A 14,415-nucleotide genomic window follows, 5' to 3' on the forward strand; every position below is an offset into this window, starting at 1 on the left:
GACAGAGGACAGGCTAGGCCTAGGGACCCTAACCACACACAATTTCGTGTGCGCTGGGCCTCTAGTTCAACCATAAAAAGGAATGAAGTACTGATACATGCTAGTACATGGATGAAGTTTGAAAGCATTGTGCCAAGTGAAAGAAGCCAGACATAAAGGCCATATTATATGATTCCATTTATATGAAATGTCCAGAATAGGCAAATCCACAGAGATAGAAAGTAGAACAGTGGTTGCCAGGGTCTGGGGGGAAAGGGGGAGAATGGATAGTGATATCCAATGAGTACAAAGTTTCTTTTTGGGGTGATGAAAATGTTCTAAAATTGGTTGTGGCAATGGCTACATGGCTCTGTAAACATATAAAAAATTCACTGAACTGGAGAGAGAGAGGGAGAGCGAGAGAGAGAGAGAGAGAAAGAGAGAGAGAGAGAGAGAGAGAGAGAGAGAGAGAGAGAGGAGAGAGAATGCAAATAAAAAAATTTGGGGAAAAAGAATGTTCTCTTAGTAGTTTTGCTGACTCTGCCGACCTCCACCCCCTTGGCTGGAGGCTGGTAAGGCCCATCTGTTCACTGTACTTCTATTAGAGCTTGTTTGCAGGTCCACCCATACCAACAGCTGGTGAGCACCTGGGCCAGGGCCTATGCCTCACTCATTTTGGCATCCAGGACAGTGCTTGGCACTTGGTACATAATCAATATATATGTGTGTTGAATGAACAGCCTCTAGCATGCCCCTAAAATTGCCCATTGCTTTTTACATAATCACTTTTAAAATAAAGAAATGACAAAAAGATCACACATGCACAGTTATTTTAAAACTAGTAGCCTGGTGCACAAAATTCGTGCACATTAATAGGGAATTAATTAGCAGAAATATTTTAATATTGCTATTTGCCCTTTCTCTATAATAGAAGTGTGAGAGATGAAAGGAAATTAGTAAAATGTATATGAAAATAATATGTAAATTTATTAATAAACAGTAACAAAAGGATATAACAACAGAAGCATGATATAAAAACGACAAAAACATGACATGAAAACAACAAAAACATGATCTAAAAACAACAAAAACATGATCTGAAAACAACAGTGATGCAAACAATGACTGATAAAGTGATTATTCTAATATCTCCCTGTACACCACATTAAGAGTGAAAACACTTTCAGAGTGCTTGACTAATTTCCCTTGTGCTAAAGTATTTAGACCTTTAACGTCACATGCTCTTCAAACTCGAGAGAAAGCAATATATAACTGACCATGTGCAAAAACGGGTTCAGGTAGGAATATGCCTACTCTGTCTAGAGTTTGTCCTTGTGATTTATTAATAGTCATCACAAATGCTGGCATCACGGGAAACTGTTGTTGAATCAATTTAAATGGGAGGCCAGTGTCAGATAGGGACAAATCAATTCTTGGACTCAGAACAACCTCTCCCTCTGCAGATCCTGTTAATACTTCAGCTTCGATAATGTTTGGTCGTAATCTTTTGATAATAAATCTGGTACCATTACAAAGACCCCATTTACTATTAAGATTTCTCAATAGCATGATGATTGCACCCACTTTCAATTTTAATTTATGACACGGCATTCCCAAAGGAGTAATATTATTAAGAAATTCGATGGGAAAATTTTCCTTTTCAACATCATCTGTGCAATCAATGGAATCATCACTCAAATATGTGTGAAAATCTCCATTGAGTATATCCAAAATTTCTTCATTAAATTTTGAACGTGCTCATTTTTTGGACAAAGAATTGCACGTTTAGATATATTTTTATATTATCTATAGATATAGTATTTCCAAAGGTAGCTTCAATAATAGATCTATTACAAATCATTTCACAGGGGATTTCAATAATATCCATTCCTAAATGAAAACTGCTATCAAGTTTGCCATCTCCAAGTTTTACTAACCATTCACTATAAGCAGAATCCTCTGATCTCATATTTGTTGTAAGAGACAACTTTCTGAAACGTCCCCAAACATTGCAGTACTTTAAACTCGTTTGTACTATGGCCGATCGCATAGCATGCGGTACAATACTGAGACATTGTCGAAAATCCCCTCCAAGGAGAACTTTCCCACCAAATACAACATTCAAATTTCTCTTAGTAATCTGTCTATGGCATTTATAGCATGACTGGATGCCATGGTGCATTCATCAATAATGAGAAGTTGGGCCTTTTTAATAGTTTTAGCAACTTCACTGTTTATATCGAGTCTAGAAATTGAAGTTTCATTTAGTGGAATGGGTAATTTATATTGAGAATGAAAGGTGCTTCCACTGAGAAGTAAATTTGCACCAATTCCTGTAGACGCTGTGGGTAAAACAGTACTACCATGACCTCTAATATAATGTATTAAAACTTTATAAATATATGCCTCCACACTCTGAGGGCAGGTTCCTGCCTCAAACCTCGCCCTTACCGGAAACAGCTCGGGGAGGGTGCAGAGTAGCTAAGAGGACCCAGGACTCAGTGTGGCCACACTCTGAGGGCCGGTTCCTGCCTCAAACCTCGCCCTTACCGGAAACAGCTCAGGAGGGCGCAGCTGTGGCTAAGAGGACCCAGGACTCAGTGCGGCCACGCTCCGAGGGCGGGTTCCTGCCTGAAACCTCGCCGCTCTAGCGGGAAACAGCTTGGGGAGGGTGCAGCCATTTCCAAGACAACCCCTGCAGGACTGACTTCCTTCTGGTTGGCTGAGCCTCGGTCATGATGTTACACCCAGGGTTTTTATAGAAATAGATTCTTATTCCATCAAATATTTTAAGCTGAATAATCAATTAGAGTGTTATCTCTTTTCTACTTCCTGCAAGACATACAATTTCAAAACTGAAAACAAGTCATCAATAAAATGACCAAGATAACGTAAGAAAAAGGTAGAAACACTTATCCAAAAATAGCATTTTCAATCCCTGAACAAACTTCACATTTCAAATAACTTGACAAAAACTTCCCCTACTCTCTGAGACAGAAGACTTTATGAGACAAGAGACCAATATCTCTATATATAAAAGCCTAAGTGACCAGAAAAACTGGTCACTATGATGCACACTGACCACCAGGGGGGCAGATGCTCAATGCAGGAGCTGCCTCCTGGTGGTCAGTGCGCTCCCACAGCCAACCTCCCCAGGCTGGCCAACCTCCCGCAGTCCCTCCCTCCTGGCTGGTCAACCTCCCGGGGTCCCTCCCTCTTGTCCCTGGGCTGGGACAGCGAACCAGGGGTAGGGGGTGGTGGATGCAGCCCTTTTCCCAGTGGGGGGAACCAAGGGCCGGCTCCCTCCTTGGAGCCCGTTGCCAACCTCCCATGCCCTGTCCTTCCCCCCAGCTGGCAGGTCCCAATCGGCCCACCGTGGTGGTGGTGTGGTGGTGGCATGGCGGCGAGGGAAGGAGGAGGGGGGAGGTGGGGAACCACATGGTGGCAGGGTGCCGATGATGGCAGTGTCGGAGTCCATTTCTTCCGCGCCCAGCCCAGTGACCGCTGCCTCCTCTCCCAGCCCGGCCCTGATTGGCCTGGTCCTGATCAGCCTTGATCACCGGCCAGGCCTAGGAACCCCACCCATGCATGAATTTCATGCACTGGGCCTCTAGTATACCAATATAAACTTTAACTAAATTCAGTCTTTGAAAACTCTTTGGCCTTCAACAACAACAACACAATGAAATGATGAAGCTAATATTTATTGAGCACTTACTATGTGCTAGGCTGGGCATTATTTTCTGTGTCCTATGTATTAACTCAGTTACAACAACATTATGCACTAGGTACTATTACTCTCATTTTATAGAGAGGTTAACAACTTTTTCAAGGCCACAAGGTTGGTAAGTGACTGAAACCGAGGAAGTTCAATTCTATTGTATGCACTTCCTGCTCCATGAAGGACAGCCTTCAGGGACTTCAGTCCCTTGATTTGATCAAGGAAATCAATTTGTAGGATTCTGGGTTTACAGACTGATTAGTGTAGGTTAGAGAAAAGATCTGTGGTGCTGTGGAAAAGCTGAAACTGCCCTGAGCTGGATCTGTAATTGCATGGTGACCAGAATGAGGAAGAAGATAGTGTTGTCTCACAACAACCTCCCCTTTATTTAATTACTAGAGGCCTGGCACACGGATTCGTGCACAGGTGGGGTTCCTCAGCCTGGCCTGCGCCCTCTCACAATCCGGGACCCCTCGGGGGATGTCAGACTGCCGGGTTTCGGGCCGAGGGATTTAGCAGTGCCGAAGCGGCAGGTGGCCAGGGAGGACTCCCAGCCAGGGCCAGGTGCAGCTCTGCTGCTGCTCATCCTGCCGTCGCTGCCACTGCTCAGTACTGCTGCCATGGAGATGGGAGAGGCTCCCACCATCGCTGCAGCTGCACTTGCCAGCTGTGAGCCCAGCTTCTGGCTGAGTGGCACTCCCACTGTGGGAGTGCACTGACCACCAGGGGACAGCTCCTGCATTGAGCGTCTTCCCCCTAGTGGTCAGTGCGCGTCATAGCAACCGGTCGTCCAGTCGTTCTGGTTGTTTGGTTTTAACAGTCGCTTAGGCTTATATATGTATATATAGATTATTCCTTTTCTTACTTAGAATACTACCCAAGTAAGGCCTGAACTTCCTTGTTTCAGGGTAACCTGGCAGACATTGCAGGCCCCTCTTAGGAACTCTTTTTTTTATTAATATATTTTTATTAATTTCAGAGAGGGAGGGGGAGAGAGAGAGATAGAAACATCAATGATGATAGAGAATCAACAATTGGCTGCCTCCTACACCCTCCCCCCACCCACTGGGGATTGAGCTTGCAACCCAGACATATGCCCTGACCAGGAATCAAACTGGTGACCTCCTGGTTCCTGGGTCAACACTGAACCGCTGAGCCATACACAACTGGGCCCCTCTCAGGAACTCTTCATGAAATTCAGCACTTACACCTACGGCCTGGCTGTGAGGCCTACCTCAAGGATAGGCCCCACCTGCCACCACTGCCCCGCCCAGGGAGCTGTTGGTTTCTGAAGTCTCTTTAATCTAGTGCTTCTTAGAAGGGTCTTTGCTGCTGTTGAGCCTGGCCAACGTCTTGCTCCAAGCCTTCTTGTTCTTTGAGGGGACAAGACATATTTGTGTTTTCCTCTCTAGCCCTCGTTTCCAAAGCCTGTGAGGAAGTTGTTCTTTTCTGGACATCTCTAAATGTTCTCCCACCTTCCTTGGGCAGCCTTCAAAATCAGGTCTTTTGTCTTTCAAGTTCAAAAAACATGTCATTTAGGTGTGTTTGCACTTCCCTGATTACGGTCTGTTTGGCCTTCTCTGTTTTTTCTGCACTTTTATTGATTACAGGTTGGATTTCCATGCCCTGTTTTCCAAGTCTGTCAATTCTTTTGCAATACTATGTTTGGGCACCTCAGCTGTGTTGGCATCCTGTTCATGTTTGCCTGTCAGTATTCAGAGGCCTTTTTTATTTTTGAGGACCTCATTTAATATTACCAAAATTAGGAGGACTGAAGGATGTCTGTATGTAAATAAAACATTAATCAATGATTTTTGACACTAATTATTGTCTGTTATGTTACTTGCAGTGCAGTGAGATCCTTTCTGTTTCATGCATTACTATTATTTATTGTTTTCACTAGCCGGACATTTTCTGGCCTTTTATTTTTCACTATCTTCTTAGTTCTACTCGTTGACTTATAATGAAAAGGACTTATAGTGAGAAGAGCTTAAACACCAGAGGAAGACACTTCTCCCTTTCATTTGATGAGCTGTTGGTACTGGGAGAACAGGCACATCTGCTAGAAAATTCAGATCAAGAGGTTTTTCTTCTAGAGTTCTTAAAAGGGAAAAACTGTACTATTTTTATGACCAAAGTCCAGTGTGTTGAAGATTATACAGAACCTCATACTCTCAGGAAACCACAGTACCTTCCCAATGCTTTTGTGCTAAATATGTGGACAAGCCCATCAGGCGCCACAGTGGTTTTCACAGTGTTCTCCTTGTCACACAGGGACACTGTGATTGGAGCCAGACGGGAGGTTTGTATCCCGTAGTTAGGAACACACTTGGGCTCATGCCGGGTCCAGAAATAAATCCTAGATGATGTTTAGGTTCAGTATGAAATAATTAGTATTTTAGGATGCAAACAGTCCAGGAGCCAGAATAGAAAGATAATGGGAATAAAAATAAGGATGTGTCATCACACAGAAAAAGAGTCAGGGGAAAAAGAGTTAAAAATCTGGATGTTGTCATCAGGGGGCAAAGAATGTTTCTCAGGAGTGAGCCAATCAGATTCCACCCACCCATTTTGAAAAAATAATCTAAAAATTCTTAAGAATCAAGATTTTTTAAAAATTGGCTACAAGAAAAGAATTAAGAAAAGTCTGTAGAATTTTTAGGTAGCTATTACTTGTTTAGAATAAAATTATTACTATCAATATATCAGAACATTTTTATCCTTACTTGATGGGAATTCTTTATGTTGGCCAAGAAAGTTACAGTTTAGAAACTATGCTCAATCTTTTGTTCCTAAAGATTTTATGCCACTATAATGAAACGAAGGAACATTTTAAGGGGATGGGTTTTCACATGGAGAATACTAAAAGCTGCTCTGAAGTCAATCACCATCGTGGGTGTTACCTATAGAGCTCCCGAACAGGAGAGTTACTCCCCCAATGCTGACTTGCATTCTGATTTTCCTGGAGCAGAGCAGGGAGGTGACAACGGCAGTGACCTGATGCTCAGGGTCAGTGTAAGATTCTGCTGATGAGAAGGCAGTGCTTAGACACATTCTGATCTGTAAAGGCCACTTCTCACATAAGAGTGATTTCACTTCAAACCTAACACCGTGAAATTTGAACTACTGTGTAGAAACATCAAGTGTTTCTTCTTGTCACCTACAGCTTTGGCCTAGAGAAGAGCAATGTCTGCAAAACACCACATCCTCCTTGTAGTCCCACTTGCCCCCTCTACTCAGCACAAAAAAAAGGGGGGTGGGGGGACTAGGCTTACGATGTCACAAGAGAGAAGACTGAACAAGGAAGAATGAGCCACAGGTGAGGTGAGATGCGTGACTAAACCCCAGGTTGAGAGTCTCCATCTTGTGCTCACTACTAAGGCATCAGGACTCCTTCCTGGAGACAGACCCTCACTAGGCCATCTTCTCTGCAGAGCTCTGGGCACCTGGGCAATGCCCGGGAGGTACCTGAATGCTGCTGGTGATGATGTGATGCCAGCTCCCGTCAGGCCCCTTGTTCCCCATCTGACCCCCAGCAAAGCAGCACAACGCACCACCACTCCGCCTGCCGTCTGTGCTGTCCTGTGCTGATGGGGAGACCTCTGGGTGTGGTGCAGTCCATAGGTCCTCCTAGGGGACGTGCAGCAGTCACCACACACTCGCCACCTCCTCCTGCAGCTGCACTGTCTGTCCAGCACGCTCTCTGCCAGGGCTGCACACCCCTGCAGGCCAGAGGGTGGGCTGGGCCCACACCGCAGCTTCGCCATCAGCACTGCCTGAAGCGCTCATCCCCGGAGCCTGTTCTCTGAAAGTGGCACCTTCTCAACAGTTTTTACTGTGTCCATTCCCCCAATGTCAAGCTCACCACCCGTCTGCCAGCAGCTGGGGAGAGAATTCTCATGATCGTTGGGAGGCTCTGCTTTCCAGGGGAAGTGAGGGCAAGAAGGGTTTCCTGGGCCAGGGCTCAGCTTCTGTGTGCACATGATTGTGTGTAACGTAGACAGAAATCCTAAACAATTAGCACAGTGTAGACACACAACTCAGTACACGGTGGCCATTCACATACCACTATCATGGATACACACCTCAAGGAGAAGCCTTCAATGTGTAAGAGGGGCCTCCGTGATGAGACCCCTTGTTGAGGGTTAACACATCAACTGCACGGACAAACAGAAGACACAGCAGCGGCTACCTCTCCTCTTTCACAGACTAAACACCACAGGGGAGGCACAGCTCCACTGATTAAGTCCATGCAGATGTTTCAAATGTTCTGCACCTCCTACCTCACCCCATGTTGACATACATGACTGACGAAGGTGGTGCTGTGATTTAGGAAGCTGAGAGATGCAAGTAGATACATGAGTGTGTGTGAGAATGTAGCACCATTTGCAATAGTTTAAGCAGAAGCAGCTTTAAAATAGCATATGTTCTTTGGGATTAATGTGTTGGAACTGTCAGCTGAGTGACTCCAACCACCAACGGTGCCCAAACATGGTAAGATACTCTAGCTGGGGAGCACTGGCCCCACGCGTAGTGCTGACACTGTCTGCAGCTCTCGGTCCGTCCTCACCAGCTGCTCTGCCTGTCAGGGCGGCAGGGACCAGCCGACTGTTTGGAAGCGCATGTGCTATTTCTGTGCATAGGATGTGTGTAAGCACATGTCACAGTAAGCCAGACCAGGATGTGAGTCAGATTATTATAAAGTGGCAAAAAGGACTGATCTTCAAAGCACTCGGAAAGCATCCTGCCATGCTACAAACAGGAGCTACAGTTTGAAAGACACAATTACTAAGCGAAGGAGAAGTCCTGAAGAATATGGGTGATCAGAATTGGCCAAAGGCCTACCTACCAATGAAAAGAAGTGGATAAGGTCAAAACTACAATCTGGGTCTTAAAACTTAGAGGTAAAGAGAGAGATTTATTACCAGCAACCTCTGGTTTCTCAGTAACATTGGTCAGACATGCAGAAGTAGTGAACCGTGGGCAGCTGGGAAAAGCTCTGGAACATGAGTTTGCTTTATTTTCCTTTTAAAACAAAACATTTTATCTGCAGAGCAACTTTCATGGGGCCAGTTAATGGTCCTAAACTGGCTCTTTAAGAAGAGTCTACTGGCACTGAGGTGTAAAATACACAAAAGAGAGGAGGGAGGGGCAGAAGGGGCCAATGGGGGAAGAAAGGGGACATATGTAATACTTTCAACAATAAAGATTTTTAAAAAGATACACAAAAGATGCCTATCTATAACACTATTTGTAAGAGTGAAATTATTATCCACCACAATATCCACAAGTTGGTTAAATAAACTATGTTTCCTCTCTTTGATGGAGACTAAGCAGCTATTAAGTGGAATAAAATAATTTGAATACACTGGTATGGAATGATGTCTGCGACAGACTGTTATGGCAAAAAGCATGCTGTAGAAAACATGCATAGTAATCACATTTCTGTTCAAAGTGATGTGTTGTATACGCATAGCAAAAAGTCTCCAAGTAGCCAGAGAAAATCATTGACCATTGTTATTTGTGATTGAGGGAGATTTTTGTACATCCTACTCATTGTTTGAATCCTTTACAATAAAGATTACTTTTGTAACAGAAAATAAAACCAACAAAGATAGTTATGAGAGAAGAATAGTATTAACCTGACTTTTGCTGTAAGTGTAATGTTCTCAGAGGCCTCAGGGCAGCCTAATGGCCCACGAGTCCCTGACCTGGGCGGTGAAGGCACAGCCAGGCAGCCCGAGCGAGCGCTCAGTGAGCCCATGGCAGCTGCGGTCAGCACCCTGAAATGCTGAGAAAGGGCGTGCAGACCAAGGAAGCCCGTTGTTTACTGTATTGGGGCTCTTGCCTGTTAGCTCTTTGTGGCCTTTGTAACTACATTCTGTTCAGGAGCACTGAGGGAGTTCACTGTGTGGCTGTGACCCGTGACCACGACCCCAGACAGGTCACTGCTTAACTTCCGCATGCCAGCACTCTCAACAGAATTCCACTGACTTGCTGTTCAAGGGGTGGCGAAGTGAAAAGTGACAGCAGTAATTCATCAGCTCGTCTTCTCCTTCCCAGCAAAGCCTTTTCTGGTATGTACTTGCCAGGCCAGGATGAAGGGAACTTGACCTATCTCTGTGGCCACGGGGTCCATCATGGTGTCCTCCCAGTCAGGAATTTCCTTTCTCTAAGTAAACTGTGTCCTCTGGTCTGCCCTGGATACCTCCTTTCTCCAAGAGGGTGGGAGAGCGAGCAGGCCCATCTGTTTAACCACAATGCAAGGGTCTGGAAACAGTCACTGCCTCAGCCTTGTTTCCTGAAGGCTGAAGACGCCCAGGCATCACTGTTCTTCAGTCATTTTCTATTCTTCCTCAGTCTCCTCTGAATACCAGTCAGCCAGTCTCTCCTTCCCACGCCAGCTGCCCTCAGGTAATTCCGGGGCAAACTCCAGATTCTGGCTCAAATGCACGTCCTCTGGGGAGCCTTTCCCAGCACCCCACGGCCAGGCCCGGTCCCCTTATACCTGATATACAGCCCCATCTCAGACTGCTTATCCCGGCTCGAATTTTCAATTTACTTCGTAAAAACTGAATTAACGTCTGTCTTCCTCAACAGAACATAAGCTCTTCGAAGGCAGAAACTGCACCTGCTTTCCGCACTCCCAGTGCACAGGACAGTGTCTGGCACCAAGTACACACCAGAAAACACTTACTCAAGGCAAGGATGCCGAGGGGGCAACTGGGTGGAATATGTGCCAATGGGGGAGGGAGAGAGAGCAGCTGGGAAGCCCCCCTGCCCCGCTGCTGTCATTAGCTTGCCTGCTTATGATTGGTTAGCCAGACTCCTTGGTTATTTCTTGGGGCCCCTTCAGCTTGGGACCCTGGGCTGCTCAGGGATGCTGGGGGTCCTGGAGCATGGGGAGAATACACTAGGAATGGAAATCCTCTGCCAACAGCAGAGAGCGCCTCGGCCAGCACTGGGTGGGGTGGGGTGGGCAAGGGCACTGACCTCTGCTGATGCGCTGCTTTTCCCCAGACAGGATGCCCGGGCTGTCGATGATGCTGATGCTCTTCAGGACCTGATTGGGCAGCTGGGAGCACATGAACCTGGAAGAAAGAGATCAAAGGTGGGATCAGAACTGCACTGCAGAGTGTGCCAACGACGGAGCTCCTTGGCCTTTCTGGGCTGCTGGCATCATCTGCTGTGAAGTGGGGCTTGCAGGGGACTGATGGGACCTCCACTGGGGCTACCTGCTACCAGACTCCTTACTGTTCACTGATTTTTACCAACATTTATTGAACACTTAGATATTTTACAACATCATCTCATTTGCTCCTCATATTAACCTCAGGAGGAAAAAATTACTCTTAACCTCAGAGAGGTTAGGTTAAGTAACTTGCTCAGAGTTACTCAGAGCTGGGCCTTAACCCAAAGCCTGCTGGCCTCACCTGCACCTCTTCAGGCTGCTCCTTGGTCAAGTGTCCGGATCTTCTCACCCAGGGGAATCCCAGGCCCCACTGGGCTGGAGCATGCTGAGCTCCTGCCAGGCCCTGCCCCATCCCTAAAGTGACCTCAGAAGTACTAGGGCCTGTTTTCACTATGTGATGCCTAGGGACTCAGCACCCAGCCTGACACTTGCTATGGCTTCAGGCTCAGGGTGGGGCAGGCACCTGTGGGCAACCCCCCAATCCTCCAGGTGCCTGAGTCCTAGGAGCACCCGATAAGCACATGGAGGGCAGGGTCGGGGAGGGACCTGGCCAAGCTTCCCCAAGCCTCCTTCCTTGTCCGTCACTCCCCTTCCTTCTCCTGCTCTCCCTCCTATGGTTCTAGTCTGCTGTCCTGGTGTAGGCCTCATGGAAGTAGAGTGGAGTGGCAGGAAAACTGTGGCCGGGGTCAGCAGACCTGGGTTCAGGTTCAGCTCAGCTGCTGCCAATAAATTCCTGTGGGACCCTGGACAAGGACTTCCGCCCTCTGGGACTCAGTTTCCTCATGGGTAATTGGAGACACCTGGACCAGGGCGGGTGAGTCTTTTTAGCTCTAACACTGTCTAACTCTAGAGTACTAGAGGGAAAGGCTGTGTTCCCTCCACCCCAGGTGACAGAGCCCGAGGGGGATCGCTTTAAAATAAATAAATAAATATATATATAAAAATTTCAGCGAGGAAGGGAGAGGGAGAAAGAGATTGAGACATCAATGATGACAGAATCATTGATTGGCTGCCTCCTGCATGCACCCCACTGAGTATCGAGCCTACCACCCGGGCATGTGCCCCGACCAGGAATTGAACCATGACCTCCTGGTTCATAGGTCGATGCTCAACCACTGAGCTACTTCAGCCGGGCCCAAGAGGGATCTCTTTTAGCACTGGGTATGTTTTCAGGTGGAAACGATACAGGGACAGGAAGGCTCTCCTTTGTCTATATTGTCAGTGCTAACTTCTGTATCTGTGTGGGCAGAAAGCTTGAAACCCTTGGTGAAAGCTCAATTCTTCCATTCAGTGGAACTGGTGGGATTACTCAGAAAGTAAATATGTGGGGAATGCAGGACAGGGAGGCCTGCCCAGCCTTCGCATGCACTGGTGGACAGCACAGAGGGCAGGCTGGGGCGTGGCCAGGCGGGCAGGGGTGGGCAGCCCTGAGCTTTTGCTCTAACTACTGACCTTTCAAAATAACTTTCTTTGAAGGTGCTCAGGACAAGTTTGTCATACATTCTTTCCTAGATTTTCAAGTCGGCCTGGGATGACATAGGAAAGATATTACGAGCATTCTGTAGCTAGAAACGCTGAAGCACAAAGCAGTTACGGCATTTGGAGGTCATGCCACGAATGCATGGCTGGCTGGAGTGCAGCCTAATGTTCTGATGTCAGTTGAGTGGAACTCAACCCATAATGTTAAAAACCCTATAACGTGAAAAATAAAGGGTCAAGTTAATTTAAGAGAAGCCCCTCATTTCTGATTTTTCCTGCCCCTCCGGCCCCCTCCACCTTTACGTAAACCCCACTGCCACCACTTGGCGAGATCTGTGAGAATGAGTGCACAGGGATCCCCGAGCAGCCTTTGTAGGTTCACAGAATAAGAAACGCCACGTTCAGTGCTCTAGCGTTGGGGAGGAACGGAGTTCTGAGCACATCTGTGTTGGGCCACATTTCTTGTCGGCTGTGATTCAGACTCTTATCACAGTCCCGTCCTTTCTATGAGGTGGCTGGAGGCATCGGGCAATCTGGAGAAAGTGCCCATATGTGGAAAAGCATTCCTGGGAGAGGCTGACCTTTTCCCCAAAACCACTTAATATCAGTATTTCCGAAACACAAAGTCCCTGGATTCTACTGTAAAGTTAACAGAGGGACTAAAACATTCACAAACTGTCCACTCCCTCATGTGCCAAGTGACAACGTGTCAACAACTCCCTTGGCTCCTGACGCATCTGCAGAGGCAAAATGTATGAGCCCCGAAATAAGATGCAGTCAGATATAGTGAAGTTACCACACAACAAACAAGGGAGAGGGACTGGGCCAGGAGGGGTAACTGCAGAAAAAAGGAGGAGGGGACAGAGGGGAGAGGGAGGAGAAAGGAAGGGGAAGGGAAGCAGGGAGTGGGAGAGGGAGAGGAGGGAAAACAAGGACCTTGAGGAGAGGGGGAAGGAGGAGAAGAGGAAAAGATGGAAACATTCCAATTCAAGGAGGAAGGGAGAGAAGGAAGGGGGGGGAGGAAAAGAAAAAAGAGCTCTCCAGAGGCACCCAGAAAGGGGTAGTTGGGATTGTGTCCAAATCTGGTCTCCACTCCAAAGAAAGAGTATATGGTGGGTGGGTGTGTGTGTGTGGGGGGGTGGGAGTGGGGATTAGAGGGGTTGGGGGGGGGGAGAGCACAGAACACAAGTCAGCTTTTAGACTGCTTGTGGGGGGCGACTCATACTCTAAGGCATTCCGGGGATGAGGCCCAGAAATCAGGATTTTAAAAAGATTCCCAGGTGATTCTAATGTGCAGCCAAGGTTGAGAACCACTGCTCTAAGGAGAAGAAGATGAAAAGCAAGGCTATGTGTTGAGTAGGGCGTCGTCAGCCATGGCTCAGGCCTCCCTGCTCATGTGTCTGCTGAAATGTTTCCAAGCACAGGTTTGCTGTCCCAGGATGGACTTCCTGCTCCTTGGTGGAGTGACTAACATGAAGTATCCACTCCTTGCCTTGAAGTGTATCCTTTCACATTTCATATGTAATATGCAGACATGTGCTAGTTCAGCCCAGGAGACTCACATAAGCTTTTATAAAAAGGCTGACCTGATACATTTTATTTTATGATAAAAGGATGGCAGGAGGGGGCCAAGCCCTACTCTGGACTCCTATTACCTGTCACCCCCACAACCAAGGAAGACTCAGGGGAAACAGAAAGCCAGTGGGTAAAGGAATGGTCAGGGTTCTAAGTCTTAGGCCAGCTGAACAAGGGGGTGAAAGGATTAGAGTTCTTAAAATTGTTTCCAAACATTAACATTCCAATTCATTGATCAACATTTTATTATTTTACTAGAGGCCCCGGCACGAATTCGTGCACAGGTGGGGGGGGGGGGTCCCTCAGCCTGGTCAGCGATTGGGGCTGATTGGAGCCATTTTCCTGATAGGGGCCAATCGGGCGGCTGGCTGGGGGGGAGGGACCACAGAAGTTGGCCGGCTGCAGGAGGTGTCTGTGGGAGTGCACTGACACCAGGGGAAAGCTCCTGCATCGAGCGTCTGCCCCCGGG

General features: G+C 47.1%; 1 protein-coding gene across 1 annotated transcript in view; it reads right to left on the bottom strand.

The window, feature by feature from the left end:
• Positions 1–14,415, bottom strand: part of EHD4 (EH domain containing 4) — an 83,718-nt gene that overhangs the window by 42,167 nt on the left and 27,136 nt on the right. The window contains exon 3 of the mRNA XM_006093062.3: positions 10,694–10,791. Coding sequence (XP_006093124.1) covers positions 10,694–10,791 — 98 coding nt within the window. The remainder of the gene's footprint in view (positions 1–10,693; positions 10,792–14,415) is intronic.

This window comes from Myotis lucifugus, unplaced genomic scaffold (assembly GCF_000147115.1).
Source record: "Myotis lucifugus unplaced genomic scaffold, Myoluc2.0 scaffold_109, whole genome shotgun sequence".
Classification (NCBI taxonomy): domain Eukaryota; kingdom Metazoa; phylum Chordata; class Mammalia; order Chiroptera; family Vespertilionidae; genus Myotis; species Myotis lucifugus.